The 12,252-nt window shown below is 49.0% G+C and overlaps 1 protein-coding gene and 1 long non-coding RNA gene across 3 annotated transcripts in view; one reads left to right on the top strand and one right to left on the bottom strand.

Moving 5' to 3' along the window:
• The window catches only part of GALNT13 (polypeptide N-acetylgalactosaminyltransferase 13), a 61,543-nt gene that overhangs the window by 36,743 nt on the left and 12,548 nt on the right, over positions 1-12,252 (bottom strand). Inside the window, 2 exon segments of the mRNA XM_051810176.1 lie at positions 1,583-1,749; positions 9,088-9,256. Coding sequence (XP_051666136.1) covers positions 1,583-1,749; positions 9,088-9,256 — 336 coding nt within the window.
• The window catches only part of LOC127481225 (uncharacterized), a 42,659-nt gene that overhangs the window by 29,546 nt on the left and 861 nt on the right, over positions 1-12,252 (top strand). The gene's annotated exons all lie outside the window — the stretch shown is intronic.

Genomic DNA, 12,252 nt, shown 5'->3' with positions numbered 1-12,252 from the left:
GCACTGAGAGAAGCCCTGGGATGGGAATTGCTGTGTCCCATGAGACAGAGCAAGGCCTGAAGAGTTAAGTCAGAATGCAGGCTCTAAGCAAAAATTAAAGAACCATCACTCAAGGACTAACAGAAGGTAACACTTTACCGAAGAATGCTGACACACTGACACAAAAGAATAAAAAGTAAGAGCACAGGGAAATAAGGAGCACCAAAAATGTATGTAACACACATACATAAATAGACAAAAGGAAGGAACATGGAGAGATAAGGGGAAAGAGAAGGGCCAGAGCCCAGAAACTCCTGCCAAATACATGTTGGAGTCAGCAAAACTAAGGGAAGTTCAAGAGTTTACCTGAGGGAGAAGAGCAAAAAGGTGACCCCTGAGGCCAAGGTAACGGGAAGTACCACCGAGATTCTCCCAGAATGATGACCCTGCCCCTGATCCCACCCTAACTCCACATGCTATGAATATTATAACTAGATGTTGCAATAATATGAATATGCATGTAAAGACGACGTAATCTCTCGCAAAAATTGTATAAATAGTCTAACTCCTCACTGATTACTTCAAAACTCTTTGTCCAGCATGAGCTGGGAGTTCCCCAACGTTGCCTGTGATGCCTTAAGACCCTTTTAGTTTCTTGATTTTCCTGATTTTATAAGCTTTATAGGCAGTTATATAATTAGAAGTAGATTTTAGAAGCAGCAGCCCCTTATTCACTTACCTTTAGCACAATAGTTTACACATTCCCTGCCCCATCACCCCATTCTATGTTCCCCACATCAATTCCAGCCCTGAATTCCAGTAGAAAGTGTTTAGTCTTTTGTCAAGGCAAGGCCTATGCTGTTTAGAGAACACTCATATCTTGGCCTGAACCACAGAACACAGTCAAGAACTGGGTGACCTTGTACCCTTTGTGCTCTGAAGAAGATGAAGATGATGAAGAAAAGCCCCCAGACCCAATTCCCAAGGGGTGGACCAGGGCAAAAGCTACGGGATGGACAAAACTTGGATTGGTGGGGCAGTGTTATAAATTGTAACACCTGAACACGGCCTTGTGACCTTTATGCCTGGGCACAGATTAAACCCTTTTCTTATCTCAACTCCAATTAACTGCTCCGGAGGGTTTTTTTTTCCCTCAGGTCCTATCAGGCATCACCTGCAATAAATCCCTCGCTGCTTAAAGACTCAAAGATTGAGCGGTTCCACGGCGCCTTTTGGGGCGCGAAATGGGCATCACCTGCAATAAATCCCTCGTTGCTTAAAGACTCAAAGACTGAGCAGTTCCACCGTGCCTTTTGGGGCGCAAAATGGGCATCACCTGAAATAAATCCCTCGCTGCTTAAAGACCCAAAGATTGTCTCTGAGCGGTCCCACCGCGCCTTTTGGGGTGCAAAATGGGCATCACCTGCATTAAATCTCTCACTGCTTAAAGACTCAAAGATTGAGCAGTTCCACCGCACCTTTTGGGGCACAAAATGGGTGTCACCTGCAATAAATCCCTCACTGCTTAAAGACTCAAAGATTGTCTCTGAGCGGTTCCAACACGCCTTTTGGGGCGCGAAATGGGCATCCCAGTCAGCCCCACCTCTCTCGCTGGCGTCGTCCACCAGGATGATCTCGCGGAGCAGGCGCGGGGGCGAGCGGTTGATGACGCTGGCCACGGTGCGCAGCAGGGTGCTCCAGGCCTCGTTGTGGAACACGATCACCACGCTGGTGTTGGGCAGCTCCTCGGGGTACACCTTCGTCTTGCACCTGCCCCGGACGCAGGGAAAGGGAGGTCAGTGTGTAAAATATCCCTGTGGGAGGCTGAAACGGTTCGTGGTTTATGCATTCTAGGACTGCCGAGGGACTCTCGCAGGCTTCTGCAGGGCTTTTGCATCAGACCTCTGATGGCCCATCAAAGCCCATCCCCAGCCCCCTCTGCCAATCTTGAAAGGTGGGAAAAACCCTTTGGCCAGGCCCCTCACAGGAACGCAGCACAGACCCAGGAGAGGTTGGGGGTTCCTGGCGTGGCCTGTGACGCTAACCATGGATATAATAACTCATCACTTCTTGGAGTGTGGGGGCTTCCCTCCTTCACCCCCAACAGATCAAGGCCACCACTTCAACTGACAGACATGGAAGCTGCAACTCCCAAGTTCCATCGCTGGACCCCGTGGGCAGTGACCATAGACATCTGTCCACTCTCAGCTTTTCTTTCCCTTACTCTCCCTTACCCTTATCCTGTCTTTCCTTTCTCTCCATTATGCATTTTCCCCCAGGGGTTATCCCTGTGATAGATGATATAGATGACAACAGCCAAAATGCTGACATACCTGTTCAAACTTAATTGTTAAAATGAACCCTACCTATATGCATCTAAAATAAACCCTACCCAGATATGTTTAAAATAAACCCTACCTAGATATGTTTAAAATGAACCCTACCTATATGCATTTAAAATAAACTCTACCTATCTGTGTTTTCAAACACCGATTATTCAGTGTTGTTTCACTCTAATCCACCCCAGGGGAATTATTGATAAGAACCTGGGTTACCACCCTCCCCCTTTTTTCTGGGGTGCGTTGTAACAATCCCCAAAGGGCTCTACTGAACGGGATGAGGTTCAACCAGGCCAAGTGCCGGGTCCTGCCCTTTGGCCACAACAACCCCCGGCAGCTCCAGGCTGGGACAGAGGGGCTGGAGAGCAGCCAGGCAGGAAGGGAGCTGGGAGTGGGGATGGACAGGGAGCTGAACAGGAGCCAGAGTGTGCCCAGGGGGACAAGAGGGCCAATGGATCCTGGCCTGGCTCAGGAACAGGGTGGCCAACAGGGCCAGAGAAGGGATTCTGCCCCTGGACTCAGCACTGGTGAGGCCACCCCTGGAGTGCTGTGTCCAGTTCTGGGCCCTCAGCTCAGGAAGGACATGGAGGGGCTGGAGCAGGTCCAGAGGAGAGCAACGAGGCTGGAGAAGGGACTGGAGCACAAGTGCTGTGAGGAGAGGCTGAGGGAGCTGGGGGGGCTCAGCCTGGAGAAGAGGAGGCTCAGGGGAGACCTCCTCACTCTCTGCAACTCCCTGACAGGAGGGGGGAGCCAGGGGGGGGTTGGTCTCTTTTCCCAGGAACCATCAGCAAGACAAGAGGGCTGGGTCTTCAGCTGTGCCAGGGGAGGGTTAGGTTGGATATCAGGAAGAATTTCTTTGCAGAGAGGGTGCTCAGCCATTGGAATGGGCTGCCCAGGGAAGTGGTGGATTCTCTGTCCCTGGAGGTTTTTAAGATGAGACTGGATGTGGCACTTAGTGCCATGGTCTAGTAACCATGGTGGTAGTGGATCAAGGGTTGGACTTGATGATCTCGGAGGTGCCTTCCAACCCAGCTGATCCTGTGATTCTGTGATTCCATGAAAAGGGCTGGGAAGCAGCCATGGCACCGCCCGGGGGAACCTGCCGTGTCCAGGTGGTTGAAGGGGATAGAGAGGAAGGGAGGAGGCAAACTGGAGATACAGGCACCAAAACATGAATTGCTGTGAGGGGAGGCTGCTCTGCATGGGAAGGTTTGGCTTTTAGCAACCCTCTGGAGGAAGTGAGACATCAATTAGTTTTCACTGAACTCCCTCACAACAATTTTCCCGAGTCTCTGATTCACTTCAAAGGTTAAGCAGCAAAGCTCAGCAAGAACACAATCACACAGTGGAGGTACCATCACTATTCCTGCTCTCAAAGCCATTCCCATTTGCAGGAAGTGGGATGGAAAACAAGCACAACCCCAGCCAAAGGTGACTGATCTGTACCCTGAGCTCCACCTCGCTCCTGGCTGGGCACGGTCACGCTCTGCCCCTGGTGCTCATCCACCTCTTTGGGCTTGACACCTCTTTCTCTGAAGGAATTTCCCCAGTATCCAACCTGAGCCTCCCCTGGCACAGCCTGAGGCCGTTCCCTCTCCTCCTGTCCCTTGTTCCCTGGGAGCAGAGCCCGACCCCCCCCGGCTCCCCCCTCCTCTCAGGGATCTGCAGAGCCAGAAGGTCCCCCCTGAGCCTCCTTTTCTCCAGGCTGAGCCCCCCCAGCTCCCTCAGCCCCTCCTGCTGCTCCAGCCCCTTCCCGGCTCCATGACACAGCTTCCCACAGTCTGTACTCCCACTGAGCCCAGGGACTGTGAGCACACAACAGATAAAACCCTTCACTGAAACCAAACAGTGACTCACAGGCTCATTTTTCCAATTCAGAAATCCAGCCCATGCTGAAGAATTGATGGATCAGTCTCCTGCTCCTCACAGGCTCCCAGACACTCAGGCTCCCTCCCCCCCTGCACTGTACAATACTCACTGATTGTTAACTCACACAACACTGGAATCCCTGTCCCACAATCCCTGTTTTCCTTCCTGCAGCCACCAGCTGTCACCTTATGAATACACATGAAGTCAGTGCAGCTGTTTGTACGGCAGAAAAACACGTTTCCCCGTGATCAGTGACGTGGAAACAGAGCAAAACTCTCCCCGTTCCCCGCTCTTCCCACGGGACGTGGGCAAATTGTGGGAGCAGCAAGGTTTGCACCAGGATTTTCACAGAACTGCAGAATTTCAGACTGGTTTGGGTTGGAAGGACCTTAAAGCCCATCCAGTGTCATGGGCAGGGACACCTTCCACCAGCCCAGGTTGCTCCAAGCCCCGTCCAACCTGGCCTTGGACACTTCCAGGGATCCAGGGGCAGCCACAGCTTCTCTGGGCAACCTGTGCCAGGGCCTCCCCACCCTCCCAGCCGGGAATTCTTTTCCAGTATCCCACCTAACCTGCCCTCTGGCAGTGGGAAGCCATTCCCTGTGTCCCCCCATCCCTCCAGGCCCTGCTAAAACATGATCTCACACAGGGAATATTTCCAATTTTTGAGGCAGCCCTGCCCCTTGCAATTCCCAGTGACTGCTGGGGTGGGAAGGACTCTGCTCCAGAGGGGCTGGAGCAGCCTGGGGGGACACAGGGACTGGCCTGGGATGAGCTGCTGAGGAAAAGCAGAGCTGATACAACACTGGGCTCCCTTAAATGTGTCAATCCCACGTGTTTTCCTGAAGTGCATCCCACGGGACAAATGGATTAGACATGAATGCCACAAAATAAACCCATTTACCCTCCTTTATCTGGGCTGAATTGCAGGAACAGCAAATACTGGTCTCACCTAAAAAATCTAGGCAAGGCTTCCTGCCCTGAGCAGGGATTTGGGGCACGGAAGAATTTTCATAGATGTTTCACCCAGGAAATTCTCACAGACATTGGTTGCCAGTCCTGAACTGCTCCTTCCTGAGCCTTTCCCCCCACCCTGGGACCACCTCTCAAGGGTTTTGCTTCACAGAATCCACCACTAAACTGTAGCACCACATTCAAGCCATGATTCCTCTCTAAAAAATCACATTTCTGCTCAGAAGTGGATGCTTCTAAGCACAAATACTCACACAGGAGCTACTTTCAACCTACATTTCAGTAAGAAAATCCAATTATAACGGTCTAGCAATTTGGAGACAAGCACTTGCAACCTTACTCAGCCAGAAAAGATTGAAGATGGATTTCTTCCCTTGCTGCAGAAAATACTTGGAAATAGAATTAAGCATTTCTCTGTTGAATTAACCTGGTTTAAGGTTTAATCAATAGCCTCTTCAAATCAGAGCTGGCACTGATTAAAATCTTCAAGCTGGCCATTCCCAACAGGATTCAGGCAGCCAAGGGACATTCTTTGGGAGTCAATTCTGGACATAATGGGAGGCAAAATAAACTGTTTGTGTGACATCACACTCAGGAGATGGCATTGAAATACCAACTCCGGAGCCACATTGCTCCCAGAGAGCTCCTGGGAGGGGGATTTTGGGGGGTCCTCAGGGGGGAACTCCTTCCCACACAAACCAGAGCAAACTCTCACTGACTCTGGAGCCAGGCTGGGAGAGCTGGGGGGGTTCCCCTGGAGAAGAGAAGGATCCAGGGAGAGCTGAGAGCCCCTTGCAGGGCCTAAAGGGGCTCCAGGAGAGCTGGAGAGGGACTGGGGACAAGGGATGGAGGGACAGGACACAGGGAATGGCTTCCCACTGCCAGAGGGCAGGGAGAGATGGGATAGTGGGAAGGAATTGCTGGCTGGGAGGGTGGGGAGGGAACAGGATGGAATTCTCAAAGGAGCTGTGGCTGCCCCTGGATCCCTGGAAGTGTCCAAGGACAGGCTGGATGAGCAACCTGGGGTAGAATCCACCACTTCCCTGGGGAGGTCATTCCACAGGCTGAGTATTCCAGCACTGAAACACTTTCCTGTCACTTGTTACCTGACCCCACCTTCCAGATCACTTCAGATCCCTCTGGCCTCGAGTTTTCTGCTGCATTTGGTGCAGCTTCACCACAACCAGACACAAACTGAACCCATTTCCACCTCGATGACACCCATCTGATTTATCACCTTTACACCCCAGTAACACCCATCTGATTTATCACCTTCACACCCCAACAACACCCATCTGATTTATCACCTTTACACCCCAACAACACCCATCTGATTTATCACCTTTACACCCCAACAACACCCATCTGATTTATCACCTTTACACCCCAATAACACCCATCTGATTTATCACCTTCACACCCCAATAACACCCATCTGATTTATCACCTTTACACCCCAACAACACCCATCTGGATTTATCACCTTCACCCCTGGGTCCCATCCCTCCCTCCCCCAGCTCAGGATCCCCCCTGACACAGCAGCACCCACACACTACACAGCTCATCACAAATTCCCCACCAGACACATCCAGCAGGAGCATTTTTTTTTGGATTTTATTTCCTTCTCCTCACCTTCTTTTGCTACAAAAAACCATCCCAAACCCTGCATTGACAAAGGGAAAATCACAGCCAGTGCAAACCTGGGCCCTCTGTGCCCGTGTCAATAAAAATCAGTCTCTCTGTCACACACTAAACATATTAAACCATAAAATCATATTCTTCCTTAAGAGCAAACCATTATAAATTGGCTTTTGGAACAATTTGATACTCCCCAAAGACAGAGGATGTACAGAAAGCTTCTGTCTGAGGAGGAAAATGGGGAAATTATTTTTCTCAATGCTTTCTGTCCTTTCACCAGAGAAGACAAAACTTCTTTTCATCAGGAAAATGCATTTAGACACATTTCCCTCAGTGTTAAACAGCCCTTCTCCCTCCAGCTGAGCACAACCAGTCACTGAGGTGAATATTCCCGTTCTCCTTCTGTTCTTTGGGGGCATTTGGGAACAAAATCCAAGCAAAAAAGCATTAATTTCATTTAAAATCTCATGGGAACCTGAAGGATTTCATTTCAATCAAAGCTTAATAAGCTTGAACCAAGTGACAATTCAGTTCAAAAAGCCAAAGTAATGGGACATTTTACAAGACCTGATCACTTGTGTGTAAGTGATTCATTTTGCTTTTATTTATCACAATTTTTGTTGGTTATAAACTGCTGTACCTATAAATCAGATCAGGGGATTTACAGAACAGGGGAAAAAAGGAAAACAGGGTAAAAAATGAACTGGAAAAAGGTAAAATCCAATAAACACAAGGTTTCTATAACAGTTCTGTAAGGAAGAAAATCCCACCTCTAAAAATCTACTTCCAAAAGCAGGAAGTTTGGATAATGCTCCACACATGAAATTCCAGTTGGAGATTCTCTGGAAAACGTCCTGTTATGCAAAAGTTTTCCTCTGCAAATTCCACTAAAAATAATTCAATGGACTTGGGGAAACTCCCCCTCAAGCTCTGCCACAGCCCCCAAGTCACCACACACAAACTTCAGGCTTCCCTCACAAATTATAAGGTACTAAAATTAAAAATCAAAATAAAAAACCCTCCAAGCCCCCTTCAGTTTTTCAATCATTGCAAAAATCCTTCATAGATGTTCCAGAAAATGTCTATGGACAAAAGGAAAGGAAAGGAAAGCCACATCCTGCAGGTAGATTCTGGCGTTGGCAGCATTTTCTCTTTATCAGCTGTAAAATGTCAATTTTTAACGGCTGACAGCAGAGCTCTGGAAATTTGTAAAGCAAACATTGATGTTTTTATCTTTTCAAAGCCTCGGGAATAAAGTTTTCCCTGAAGATCAAAATATTTAAATTATTCCAGGTGATAAGAGGCACAAGAGGGTGTTTTGTTACGGAGAAGTGAAGGTTCCAGGGAGAGCTCAGAGCCTAAAGGGGCTCCAGGAGAGCTGGAGAGGGACTGGGGACAAGGCATGGAGGGACAGGACATGGGAAGGGGAGGGAAGGGAAGGTTTGGGAAGGGAAGGTTTGGGAAGGGAAGGTTTGGGAAGGGAAGGGAAGGTTTGGGAAGGGAAGGGAAGGTTTGGGAAGGGAAGGGAAGGTTTGGGAAGGGAAGGTTTGGGAAGGTTTGGGAAGGTTTGGGAAGGTTTGGGAAGGTTTGGGAAGGGAAGGGAAGGTTTGGGAAGGTTTGGGAAGGTTTGGGAAGGGAAGGGAAGGGAAGGGAAGGGAAGGGAAGGGAAGGGGAGGGAAAAGGGAAGGGAAAAGGGAAGGGAAAAGGGAAGGGAAAAGGGAAGGGAAAAGGGAAGGGAAGGTTTGGGAAGGGAAGGTTTGGGAAGGGAAGGTTTGGGAAGGGAAGGTTTGGGAAGGGAAGGTTTGGGAAGGGAAGGTTTGGGAAGAGAATGAAAGGGACAGGAAGGTTTGGGAAGGGAAAGGAAGGTTTGGGAAGGGAAAGGAAGGGGAAGGAAGGGGAAGGAAGGGGAAGGAAGGGGAAGGAAGGGGAAGGAAGGGGAAGGAAGGGGAAGATGAAGAGGAAGAGGAGAAAGAGAAAGATGAGAAAGAGAAAGAGAAACACTGTGGAAAACAGATATATGTTCACAGACACATGTTCCCACTACCAGAGAGCAGGGAGAGATGGGATATTGGGAAGGAATTCCTGGCTGAGAGGGTGGGGAGGCCCTGGCCCAGGTTGCCCAGAGAAGCTGTGGCTGCCCCTGGATCCCTGGAAGTGTCCAAGGCCAGGCTGGACGGGGCTTGGAGCAACCTGGGCTGGTGGAAGGTGGCCCTGCCCATGGCAGGGGGTTGGAATGGGATGATTCCCAACGTCCCTTCCCTCCCAGCCCATTCCATGCCCCCAGACTCACCCGTCCAGCCGCACGTCGGGCAGGCTGCGGTTCAGGGCGATCAGGTCACTGGCCATCAGGTTGAACTGGTTGATCTTAAACAGCTCCTTCATCTTCTCCTGCTCGTCCTTGGGAATGAGCACAGCCTTTCCCATCTCTCCTGGCCCTTCCTGGTTCCGGGAAATAACGGCTGCAACACAAACAGCAAAAAGCCACTTCCAGCTGGGCGGTGTCGGATTTATCCGGCGGGGTTTGGTGTTCAACAAGGAATGCTAAAACCCAATAAACCCACATATTTTCCCTGCTCCACTGGGAGGTTTTCTCTCCCTCCAGATCCAACAGCTGGTTTTACTCTGAGATGATTAAGCCCCCCAGATTTGTTCACCTGCAGCTCTTGGCCGTAATCACAACAACAATAAATGACAATTCCCAAGAGATTTCCAGCAGGATCGCAGAGCCCAGCACCAGAAGCTGTGCTGTGAGAACCTGCAGACAGAAAACGTTTGGAAATCACTTCTATGGACCCTGAAAACACCTAAAGAACATGTATATTAATCGAATTTTAACCAATCCCTTCTGGTTTTTATTCAGTTTTAATTCCCAGGCATGTAATAGCACAAGCCCATCCTGGTAAATAATTAAACAATCTTCAGTGGCAGAGAGGAAATTATAATATTCCAACCCTACTGAGGGTCTTTTACATCTTATTAGAGATTATTTTGGGGAAATATTTGTATTTTGAATTTTAAGGAAAACCACAGTATCACCTCCTATAAGCACAGGAAAATAAACAAGATACATTCTGCCTTTTTAGGGAACAGCAGAGGGAAAGAAAGGAAAAATCCCATGTGCAGAAATAATTATAATATTCCCTCCCAGCGGCACTTCCAAATGGTTTGGGCTGTGAGATGAATTCTCTGAGATAAAATTCTGTCTGGTTTGTTAAAATAAATAAATTTTAATAAATTTAATAAAATAAATTTTAATATTATTCTATTAATGTTATATAGAATTTTATATACTTATGTTGATTGTATTAATAAATAACCAGTTAATTATTTAATATTTATATATATATATATACACATAATTTTTTAAAAATGACATTAAGTAGCAGTGCAGTCACAAATTCCAGTCCCAACTCCAGGTGAGAGGGATCACCAGCTCTGCTCAGACATGGAAAGAGGGATGCTGCCAACCCCAACCCATGTTAACCCCCGAGCCCCTCATCCCAAGGGAATCCCATCGAAAACAACAGTCCCTGGAGTCCCCAGCGTTAAGATTCCGGGTCTATCCCAAAGCAGTTCCATCTTTGCTGTAATCACAGCAGAAGTGAGGAATTCCTTGCTGTTGCAGCACATCCAGGTGCTGCTCCTGATCCAGGGGAAGGATAAAATCCATGAATGAGTGTGGAATGACTTCCTGACCGCCCCAGGTTCCCGGGGTGTTCCCATCCTGGCTCAGGGATGCACAGGGATGGAAACCCAGCCCTGCCCTCTGTGCCCCATTCCATGTGCAGGGTTATCGGGGTTATTCCCGGCTCACAACCAAAGGGCAGCTCCTGCAGGAGAAGGATAAGGGAGAAAAACCAACATTTGGGGTGAAAAAGCAACAAAAACCCAGCAAGGACCGTAAATCCTTGGATCTGCCGGCGATGCCGGGCGTGTTTGGGCAGCAGCCCCCGGGCAGTGCCTGTGCTGAATTGTTAAACAAATTGAAGGCTTTGAAACCTATCGAGCTTGGCTTTTTTTCCCCTCTCTTTATCTCGAATTCCGTGCTCTCTATTCCCCACTGCCCCGCAGACCCGGAGCTTGCACCGAGCCCTTGGGAGGGGCTGTTTGCATTTCCAAAGGAGCTCCATCGGTGCTGACAGATGATGAAAAATGGCTGCAGGCAGAAAGCTGGAAAACCAGCATTTCCATTCCTCGTGGGCACCCCTGGAATCAGCTCCCTGCTCCCCTGTGCTCCGGGATGGGCAGCAGGAGAGGAGCTGCTCGGCCCTGGCCTTGCAGGTAAAGCTGCTTCAGGGGGATGGATTTGCTTTTAAATAATAAAAACAGGCACTCTTCCAAAATATTTGCAATTCCCTTCAGCACTTTAAAGAGGAGAAGTGCTGAATCACTGCTCCCTGGTGCAACTAGTGCATGGAATTAAGGGAGATGTCTCCTTGGAAAAGTGGGAAGTGTGTGCAGCTCCCCCTGGAATTGCACAGGGGGTACAAGGTGTACAGCTCCTTGCAGGGGTTACTTTGGTTTCAAAACCATGAAAAATCAGCCCAGAAGAAGAGTTTGCCTGCAAAGTAAAACAGCCTTGTTTGCTTTGCTAGGAATTTATGGATTTCCCAGGATCCCAGACTGGTTTGGGTGGGAAGGGACCTTAAAGCCCATCCAGTGCCACCCCCTGTCATGGGCAGGGACGCCTTCCACCAACCCAGGTTGCTCCAAGCCCCGTCCAACCTGGCCTTGGACACTTCCAGGGATCCAGGGGCAGCCACAGCTTCTCTGCCCAACCTGTGCCAGGGCCTCCCCACCCTCACCATCAACAATTCCTTCCTCAATAATTTGTTGCCATAAACTCCACACAGAATCCAATAAAGTCAAGGATCGATTTGCCATTTCCATGATGGATCTCTGCTGCTCAGAACTCCACACGGCCTCATCTTAATCCAGAACATAAAGAATTCTAGTTTTAATTATACAGCAGTGATAAATCCTGTAAAGTTGTCATAAACATCATTAAATAGATCATTTACTTCACAGTGTTTCTCAACACAAGAGTGCCAGGATTCCACAAAAAGAGTTGTTTTTCAATACTAAAGCATCAGCACTCGTAACTTCTGCCAGAAATAAGACATTTTTAGCATTTCTGGTACACATGTTGTCTGGAGACAGCCCAGCCCACGCTGCCTCTGCTCCCAGTAGCCTCGAGGCAGAACAGCTGAAGAGGTGCAAGGAGGTCTGGAGTGAGAGAATAAACTGAGCTGCAGAGTTCCAAAAAGCCACCCTTTGGGAGGGATGGGAAATTTTTTTAAGGGATAGTGGCTGGTGTTTCTGAGAGAAGATCTGAAAGGAGGCACCTTCTCATCCAAAGAATGCAGCAGCTCTTATGTTTTTGTAGGAAAACCAGCATGTCACAGCCCCAGGGCAGTGCCTGTCACACCTCCAGGGCTGGGGCAGGGAAGAGAAG

The sequence above is a fragment of the Manacus candei genome, unplaced genomic scaffold (assembly GCF_025592945.1).
Source record: "Manacus candei isolate 608988 ecotype Guabito, Panama unplaced genomic scaffold, ASM2559294v1 h1tg000077l, whole genome shotgun sequence".
Lineage (NCBI taxonomy): Eukaryota > Metazoa > Chordata > Aves > Passeriformes > Pipridae > Manacus > Manacus candei.
This window is presented reverse-complemented; position numbering and strand designations above follow the sequence as displayed.